At 41.2% G+C, this 10,004-nt stretch overlaps 2 protein-coding genes across 3 annotated transcripts in view; both read left to right on the forward strand.

The window, feature by feature from the left end:
- Positions 1–1,184, forward strand: part of LOC104949620 (SAM and SH3 domain-containing protein 1-like) — a 5,491-nt gene extending 4,307 nt beyond the window's left edge. Inside the window, exons 2-3 of the mRNA XM_010776002.1 lie at positions 513–683; positions 789–1,184. Coding sequence (XP_010774304.1) covers positions 513–683; positions 789–973 — 356 coding nt within the window. The 3' untranslated portion in view covers positions 974–1,184. The remainder of the gene's footprint in view (positions 1–512; positions 684–788) is intronic.
- A 3,680-nt stretch (positions 1,185–4,864) lies between these two features.
- The window catches only part of cplx1 (complexin 1), a 65,286-nt gene continuing 60,146 nt past the window's right edge, over positions 4,865–10,004 (forward strand). The window contains exons 1-2 of one of the 2 annotated variants that reach the window (XM_010776000.1): positions 4,865–5,172; positions 5,955–6,073. In XM_010776000.1, the coding sequence (XP_010774302.1) occupies positions 6,043–6,073 (31 nt within the window). In that variant the 5' untranslated portion in view covers positions 4,865–5,172; positions 5,955–6,042. Of the gene's footprint in view, positions 5,173–5,515; positions 5,619–5,954; positions 6,074–10,004 lie in introns of those variants that run through there. The other variant, XM_010776001.1, reaches the window with a different exon arrangement.

Below are 10,004 nucleotides of genomic sequence, written 5' to 3' on the forward strand. Positions count from 1 at the left end.
CACTTCTCCGCCTCATTCTGTTTTCATTTACTCGTTCGTTATCTGACCAGCTTCAATCGTGAGTTGAATGGCTTTCTTGTCCGCAGCAGCAGAAAGCATTTTCGAATGTTTGAATGAATCAAAGTGGGTCGTCACCGTCGATTTTCTCTTATGCTCCAACACACAGTTGCACGGGGTGCAGAATAGTTTCCCCCCACTTTTTGCCCGGTCTTTAGTAGAAATGTTCGTCGGTAAATGAGATGGATTAGGTTTTTTTATTTTGGTGTTTTCTCTATCGTGTGAGCTCCACACGTTCACTCTATACAGTGTTGTTTACATTCTGTGATGCGCGAGCTGATGACGTGAAAAATGAGGGGATTATGCGGCCTTTTAAAAATCTGCGCCATTTTGCTGATTATGCGGTAAATTCTGCGATCGCAGAATCGCGTTTTTCTGGAGGGTCTAAGTGTTACTCCTACAGGGTGAGGGTTTGTGAGGAGGGGTAATAACCAGAAAAGCTGGGACCTTTAAAGTAGTGCCCTCCTCTCTCCAGGAGCACCTCCCCACCTTCCTGTTTAACGGATACGAGGACCTGGACACCTTCCAGCTGCTGGAGGAGGAGGACCTGGACGAGCTGAACATCAGAGACGCTCAGCATCGAGCTGTCCTGCTGACCGCCGTGGAGCTGCTGCAGGAGGACGAGGGTAACACGCCCCGAACACAGGAAGCACACGTTGGGTCTTTAAGTCAACATGTGATGTTCCCTCAATGTGACGCTCTCCCCCTGCTGGTTGGCTTTTGTATCACAGGAAGCAGCGATCCAGAGCGGCAGGTCGTTCAGGAGAAACTGGTTCAGCATCGAGGGATAACTGGAGATTCTCCTCGAGACTCAGGGTGCTACGAGAGCAACGAGAACCTGCAGCACGTTATGGAGAACCTGGAGAACGTGAAGGAGATTCTGGAGAACGGTAACGAGATCTCGAGCCCCCCCTGATCTTCCTCTTCTTCCTCTTCATCGATGGTCTCCAGCTCTTCTTCCTCACGCCCCAATATTTCAGTTTCTGCTCCTCTGGAAACTCGGCTGTCGTCACACTATCTGCTTCTTCTTCTTCAAGTTCCTCCATCTTTGAATCTGTTCTTGTCTCTAAGAGGACTCTTTAAAGTAGAGACATTACATACTGATATACACCTGAACATCAGCAGGAGAGGACTCTTTAAAGTAGAGACATTACATACTGATATACACCTGAACATTAGCAGAATATGTCCTGCTATTATGAAGATAATCTGTTTAACTTCATATATGTGCAGTTGCATTTAACACCAAGCAGAAACATGTTTTGAAATGTCTTAACTGTTCCTCGTCTGAGCTTCAGTATTTGGGGAGAATTCCTCTGTGGAGAGAGGAGGAAGTCTAATTACCTGAGTTTGGCACACTGTTCATGCTTGTGTTCACGATACTCCTCAAATGAAGTGGACGGTGGAGGTAAAATGAGAGGGGGGATCAAAAATATCTACATGCTGCCTAATTCCAGGAAACATGTCAAGTCCCTGTTACACAGCTGAATGGTGAAGGGCCTCAAATTGGCACGGTTTTACATACAAATCATGCCAACCAGAGAGCATCAGTGTGTGCTGAATGGGATGCTAAATGAGATACAGCTCGAAGGGTGTAGGACGGGAAATGTTAGTGTCACAGCTTTGCATACATTTACAGAACACATTTTCTACCAGGATAAAGTTGAATACTGAATCATCTTTGGTGTCACTGTAAAAAACAGCCTTACAGTTTAAAACCTCCCAGCACGCAAGATACTGATAGGGAAAATAATGAACTGGTAACATAAAGGGCTAAGTGGCATTATGGAATAAACAGCCCAAAATCTGTACAGGGCTGAGTCTATGTGTAAGATAATACCCTTTTTTTAAAAACATAACTTGCTTCTATGATGTATGTGCTAAAGAAAGTCAGATGTTGCACTCCATTGTAACCTCTGAACAGAGCCAAAGGCTTACTTCTTGTGGAAGTTACTTTAATGTATATGCCATTTTATTTGTCAAAATAATTTGTTCGTCATGTTTATGTATACGAAATATTCCATAAGAAAACACATTTCTGCAACGAATCAAGATCAGGGTAGAGCAACAGTTTGCCTTTTACCCTTTTCTTATTACATGATGACCATTTTTCCATTTGTTGTGGTGAAGTAGCCTTAAAAATGGTATGCTGGGTTTGAGTCTTGATATAGCTTCTAGATGTAAGTGGTGAAACAGGTCGGTCCATATTGTATGCATGATATGACAGTGTTTTATAGTATGTTAAATTAAAGAGTGCAGTGTAAAGCTGTTGAAGGTAAAATATGGACATCCAGTATTTGAAAAAAACAAGGCTTGTTTCCATCGAAACTGCACGGACCCAAAAGTAAACATGTTTTCATGAAAGTGTTGGAGAGTTGTTTGTGATTGAGGCATTCAGATCGTGAACAAAATGCTCCACAATTTACTGGAGGCTGATTATTTTCTTTTCAATATCTCCATCCAGAACACATTGCTGGCCAAATAATAAGATAATGTACAAACTTGAGTGAATGAGTGAAGTTTATACTTGAAAAGCAACCTTAACAATGCAGCAATGACAATTTGTCAAAGCGAGGACATCGGTAATGGCTTCTTTTTGTGTTGAATCCTTACACCTTCATTTTCTAAACTTTTGTCCAAAGGATTTTGTAGGAAACATGGTAAAAATGATCCAGCTAAGGCTTTGATATCCTCACTTACAGTACTGCAGCTTCTATTATGGTTCAAACTCTTAGATCCTTTATTCCCTATAAAGCAATTGAAAGTATGTTGTGTAAGACTTCCCCTGTCTGGTACATGCTCACATCTTTGTAACTCAGGTTTCAGTTTGTATTTCTTTCTCTTAAAGTTGTTATAGTCTCCCAGCTCAACATGAGTCAGTTTCACAGACACTTTGAAGACCCACATATCGTAAGATATTACACAATTCTTTCAGGTTCTGTGTAGTACTCCCTATAACATATTAAAATATCTTCATGCTAGGGCTGCTCGATTATGGCAAAAATCATAATCTCGATTATTTGGGTCAATAATTGATATCACGATTATTAAAAAGGATTATCCATTTACTTTGAAAACATCAATTAATTTTTTTGAACAGTATGTTTTTAACAGTTGATTACCCTGAACTTTAAGTATAATTCAACTGAAAAACCAATACAATTTCTTTTTTTTTATAAAAAAAGAAAAATAATAATAAAAAAATAATCGTTATATTTCGATTACGTTGTTTTCGTAATCGTTGCAAGCCATAATCATAATTGCAATTAATTGAGCAGCCCACTTCATGTGCAACAACAGTCGAGAGCCTAGTAAAGATCACGCCATATATTACTGTATGACTCAAGTGGAGGCTGACTTCATATTATGAGTAAACAATAAACATAACTGTTTATATTTACAGGAATGTTGAGTACACATAGACACATGTGCCTTTGTGAGGACAACTTCCCAATGAAATCAGACCCATTTTCTTATTCGCTATGGGAGTGTTAGACTGTAATAATATTATAACAAACAAGACTTGCTGTTGAATGCTGTAAGAATACATTTTGTCCGAAAATTGTAGATGGTATCCTGTGTGAAACCAAATGTGAATATTGACTTCCGTTTAATGACTTCAGTAAATTCAAAGACGTAAAAAAAAGTGATGCCAATGCGGATGAGTCCTGGACTTGCAATTCCTCCGATATCCAGCAGGAGGCGACTCCACTGGTTGTAATCATGTCAGGTTGTAAAGAAGTCTATAAGAAAATGACCCTTCTTCTCAATTGATTTAACACCTCAGTAAACATTTTCCTGTTGAGTTTATGGTCTCAATCTGTAGTTTCAAGTCTTCTTCAATACAGTATGGTGTTCATTGTGTAACTTATGGCCCCATTTTTAAGTCACATTGACGTTGGGGGTGGGACTACTTTGTGAATGACAGATCGCTACACGGGCATTATCCAGTCTGGTTGCTTTCTGTGTTTCCTTTTACAAATGTTACCCTTTCACATTGTGTTTTCAGTTTATGAAATTTGACATTAACATGTTGGTCAACCTAAAATGTCTTGAGCATTAGGTTGTAACTAACTCTCCCTCATGTTTTATTGTTGGTTGCGAAAAAGACAAGACTAAAAATGCCAAAACAGTAACTCAAGGCTTAAAGTAGTAGTATTTGATCACATCATTAATGTACATCAACTTTTTTGCATAGCCTTACAGTGTTTTGCTAAACCATGATATTTAAAAAAAAACCCTAACAAAGCCTTTTAGTTTTGTTTCAATCATGTATTTAGAGAACTGCAACCATAATCCGGTAGTAAAATGTGTTTGCCTGCAACATATAATTGAGTATTCGGTTTAATTGTATAGGAATTAATTTTTGTTGGATACAAGGATGATTAAAGGCAAAGCATCTTACCAGTTATCAGGGTGAGGTGCCTCTTTGTTCATTTTATCCGAGCCCCTAAAAATGTCTGTTTACACCACTGATATATCCTGCTGTCTAGAATAATGTAACGATGTAAACACTCAACACATAGGCAATTGCAATATGGTGTAGTAAAAAGGCACACACGGGAATTCCCTATAGAAAGGAACTCCATGATCTTCCCATCACGTCTCCTGTATGCTAACAGATTTGAGTCACATTATACAAGACAAAGAGATGTTTACCCCACACCCATAATTTTCCCGCTTAATTCTGCACTACCGTATTAAGTGAAATCTCTCCCCGTCTCAGAGACAGAGGGCTGGCTTTAGGACGTCAGTGGGCTGAATAATTGATCACTCTGTCGGTCAGGTTAGTGGGACGTTTCTCTCTCCATCCCTTCTGTCGCTCCCTCTCCAAAACGGTGTGAACGGCAGCTGCTTCTCCATCCACAAACCACCACTACACCCCTCCTCTTTCTCTCTACGTGTGTCTGTGTGAGTGTGTAGTGTGTGTGTGTGCAGGAAGAAGCAGCACCAAGGACGTCCTTCTTTTCCCAGCCCCAGGAGCCGGAGATGCGAGGAGGGACAATCAGTTCGATTAGCTGTTGCCCGCTGCAGGATAACTTCGCTGCAGCTCTCTGATCCCTGTGTTTGGTGTGTGAGTGTGTGAGGAGGATTTCAACCAGTCGCCGGACGGAGGTAAATTGATGCTTTGCGGCGGATGTTTCAATGCATGTCATCGGTTTAGGACGCTATCCCTGGTACTGAAACCAGACTCACCGACTCACCGTCTCTGTCTCTGTGCACGTAAATGTATCTCCAGCTCGATTTTGATCACATTCACAGCACATATTTAGCTGATAACGTGCATGCTTTGCTGCGTAATTAACGAGCAGCTTGTTTGGGATGGCTGTTCCCACCGTCCCTCCAATGGAGGATGGAAAGTTTTACCACATGATGATGAGGAAAAAATACACACCATTGGTTTCTTCCGGAGTCCTCGTGCATCGCAGCATATTGTCCTGACAAGCACGAGGACTTGCACCGTGCACTTTCTGTAAACTCGAGAGGGTGTTTCTGATCGTCGTGACACGTTACTACTCCTTCTCACTAAAGCCCGGTGTTCTTGAAAAAGATTCACATTTGTGAGGAGATTTGAGTTATTTGGCGTTTTTCAGGTTGTGTTTGAACCATTGACCTTGGTGTCCTTCATCAGTGTATTGAAGAAACGTGCTTTTCAAACAAATATGGATAAGCCTAGATATGCTCTATTCAGAAATGATTGTAGTATTTCTACAACCCTATTTAAATATTTAGTGTCTGTAGTAGTGTGGAGTGAGGTTTTAGTGACCTCTTTATCCTTGCATCTCAAGAAATTCTAACATATGCCCTATTGCTTGTTGCGTTTGCTGTGTTAATGATGCATTTTGGGGTGTTTAAGAATAATTTTGTTAAGGATTTTGTTTGCTTCTCTTTCCTAGATCTGGCCACAAAGGACTTCTACTTTTCCGTCACTATTGAATGTAACATCGCTCGGACAAAGAAGGCAGGGAATTAAAAGCCATCATCATGAATTTCGTAATGAAACAAGCGTTGGGAGGTAAGGTCGACCTTCATTTCTTCACTGTTGCACCTCAGAGCGTGAATGAGTGTTAGTGAGTGTGTGTGTGTATGACGGTGTTTCAGCTTTTTCTTGGAGGTTCTATTTTCCTGCCAACTTCTATCTCACTTTTAGATATTCAGTGCTTTCCCAATTGTGCGTGACTCCATTATTCTGTCCGGTCTGATGTGGTGGAAGTCAGTTGATTTCTTATTTTTTCCGTATGTCTTCTCCCTCCACATCTGCTACCTGCTTTCCGCACACATGTATTTGCCCCGGAGAGCTCACTGAGCACAGCTTAATGTAACAGGCTGCTGATTTGTAACATAAACTGAAGCGCAATGACCAAAAGGGCATTTCACGATCCAGTGAGTGCAACCTGCTTAACCAAGATGTGTGAACACAGGTCTCAGCATTCGTCCTGTTGCTGCAGCGACTCTAATCTCCACATGCTGAGCAAACATTTTCCACCTGAAGGGGAAAAAACACAATCAAGGTTTAATCTAATCTTCAATAATTTGATTCCAGCATGTGAGTGATTTTGTAATTGCTTGTGCTGTTGCTTAAGACTCCCCGGACATGGGATTATCAGAGCAGAGCAATGGGTTTTGAAGGACTATCAGGTTGATATTATGTGTGAATATGCAGATGGTGCAGTTGAAGGTGAAAGGGTCTCAGAGGTTTTGGTTATTTGTGCTAAGAGACCCTCAGAGCAGAGTGGAAATCTAACCCTGGGCTGTTGTTGATGATGTGAGGAGAGGATCAACCTTCATTGAATTGAAAACCCTTTGTGGTAAAAAAAAAAAATCGGATTCAATTATTAAAACCCCTGATGATTTGGTTTAAAGTCTGAAGCAACCATTTTGAACGTAACCAGCCCGTGGTATGGTGGTTTTTACTGCCCTCCTTTAGAAGGGACTTTACACCAATAGGTTAGAAGGCGCACATCTGCTTTCATGTAAGCAATATTGTTTTCCTTAGGTTTTATTTTCACTATAGTATCAGTCCTGTTGAAATGGCATCCTGTTCCAGAGTCCATCAAGCTCTTTGTTCAGGGATTTGCAAGAAGAATATACGGTAGAGAAGGCTGGTTTTATGTTTCCTATGAAGTAAAGCATTTTAATCTTGCATTTCTGTATCAATTACCTGAGTATGTTGGCACCAAGTGGTGTGAAAAACATCATGGTTTGGATTGCGCTTCTATTGGCTAGCGCTCCAAGAAATTGTATGTGATAGGCTAATGGGCGGGACAACAGAGCCGGCCAGCTAACCAATCAGAGCAGACTGGGCTCTGGTTTCAGACAGAGGGTGAAAAGAGGTGCTGCAGCACAGGCAGTATGAGACAAATAAAGAGCTTTTTGAACATTAGAGCATGGAGACATGTCCCAGTAGAGACACTACATACTGATATGAACCTGAACATCTGCATAATATATCCTCTTGAATCACCCACTTCCTTTTCCGAATCGTTTTTGTTCGGATCTACAAGGCTGTAAACAACGCAATAGTTGCACCATCTGACTTTCAGTTGAGAAAGTCCGATGGTGCAACTATTGCGTTACATGACATAATGGATGATGTCACCGGGGACAGAGCTTCACTTCATGTCTCAAATCATTGACTGACAATACGAGTATTTGATCTTCACTGCCTGAAGGCTTTAAAGGCTCTGAGCTTATCCCCTTTTGGGCACTTCAATAAATCACTTAGCAGAGAGATTTCGAGGTATGAGGATGTTATAGTGCGTCACTAAGAGACATTTCGTTTATTAAGTACCACCTGATGTTAAAGAACATTTTAAGGATTTACGAGTGGTTTTCAGGAATGAATTCACATTTAAAGGGAGCTTTAGGTTACTCAAATTAAATATCAAAGACTAAATCAGAACAGAAAAGCATTTTGACTTTACCCATCTCAATTTCCAAACTATTATCTGATGTAAAAGTACACAAAGTTTCAAATTCAGTGTAAAGTAATTGCACAATACATGTATTTATTGAAGCTATAAATACACACACACACACACACACACACACACACACACACACACACACACACACACACACACACACACACACACACACACACACACACTGTTTGACCGCCTGTTCTCCATTATGTGACTTAATGTAGCATGTACGTACCTGCAAACCCAACTCATCCTCAATCATTTACATCTTGTCTGTTTGATTGCAGGCAGACATTTTGTGGATCTTTCATATTGATCATGATGGGTGACATGACAATAAACCAAAGAACCTACACTTTGATCAATAAGGGAACATCTCAGCAATCCAGCTGCTTGGTTTCCAGAGACATTCAAGATAATGTGGATTCGGTGCTAATCAAACTCTCAGTTTTTACAGATCACAACACTGTAATTCTAAAAGTCAGTATGGGACCAATCAGACATAACTGCATTAAAGATTACTGGAAATTAAATAGAACACTGTTAATAGATACTGAATGTAACCAAACAAATGATTATAATATAATAAAATAATAATGGATACAGGCAAATGTTTGAATAACCTCTGGAATATGTTGGGAATTAATGACGTACGAAATTGGAAAGTTGCCTCATAATTTAGGGAGCTTGAAATAACACGTTTTTAGAGTCTGCAGATAGATCTTTATGTCATAAAAACACAAATGGAGACCGATATCTGCCAGAAATGTCCATCAATACATTTGAAAATAGGATATTGTATTGCCTGTATCACTACATGGTCAGCAACAAGTCTCATTGAATGAGTCAACGTACTAATACACTGATATGTTGCTTTACAAATGCCGGTTGGTGGGTGTGTGTGTGTGTGTGTGTACTCACCAGCAGGCTCGTAACGTACAGAGCTACTCGTCAATAAAAACGAGTCAAATCCTCTGAACTGTGCTTAACAGACATGTCACACAGGAGGAGCAGCACCAACCTTCCACCTTAAGCAGAGTATCTCTCTCCGTTTTGGGGAGCAGGATTTCTCTTTTCTTTTTCCTGAATGAGTGATGAGTTTTCAGTGTGCAGTGGATTAGCTGTGGGCTATTATCTCACTGCACTGTCTGAGGAGAGACTCCATCTGCTCACATCTACGTGTTATAGGACGTGTTGGAGGACTTCTTCATATCAAGGATCACCAGAAGATGAAAGGTTAAGTGAGGGAAGATGTGCAGTGAGGCGTCATTATTGAGAAACAAATTACCGACATGGTGATCAGGATCCCGACGCAAAGGTGTTTTACCTGCTTATTACACGACCACAAATAAACCATCAACTTTACTCACAATGTTGATTTAAAATGATCGTATTAGCCGCGTTCACACCAACTACTTTGCCGTACTTAGTACCCAGCACTTAGTACCCAGCACTTAGTACCCAGCACTTAGTACCCAGCACTTAGTTCCCAGCACTTGGTACCCAGCACTTAGTACCCCCCATGGAACTAAAGAGCAGATCGCGTTCACACCGGAATAAGTTCCCTGAGGGAAGATTACGCTAATGAGCCGCTGACTTCACTTTGTCTTCTTCTGCTTTGGGTTTACTGGCAGGCCGCAAACAACTTCACGGCGTATACTGCCACCCGAAGTCCCCGGCCGGAAGTCCCTGGAGTTGGGGACTGGCTTCAGTAGAAGCTACTGGGCCTCCCAGCAGCTTCTTCTGAAGCCTTCCGAGTAAATCGCCAGAACGCCGACACCTCCTCATCTCCACCGCTCCCATGTTTTCTTTTGTGTTGCCATCAGTTAGTCTCTCTCCGTTTGTGCGCTGGGCTAATGCTAATGCTAATAATGCTAATGCAAGGATAATAAAATGGCGGCTCTACTAAACATTTCAGAGTTTTACGGGGCGTGGTTTGCAATTCGCCCAGCCAATCAGAACTGGTGCACTTTTTTCCCCCAGGAGAGTACCACAAAAAAATGGGGGTAAAAGTTCCCGGCA

The sequence above is a fragment of the Notothenia coriiceps genome, unplaced genomic scaffold (assembly GCF_000735185.1).
Source record: "Notothenia coriiceps isolate Sejong01 unplaced genomic scaffold, NC01 NC01_scaffold00016623, whole genome shotgun sequence".
Taxonomy (NCBI): domain Eukaryota; kingdom Metazoa; phylum Chordata; class Actinopteri; order Perciformes; family Nototheniidae; genus Notothenia; species Notothenia coriiceps.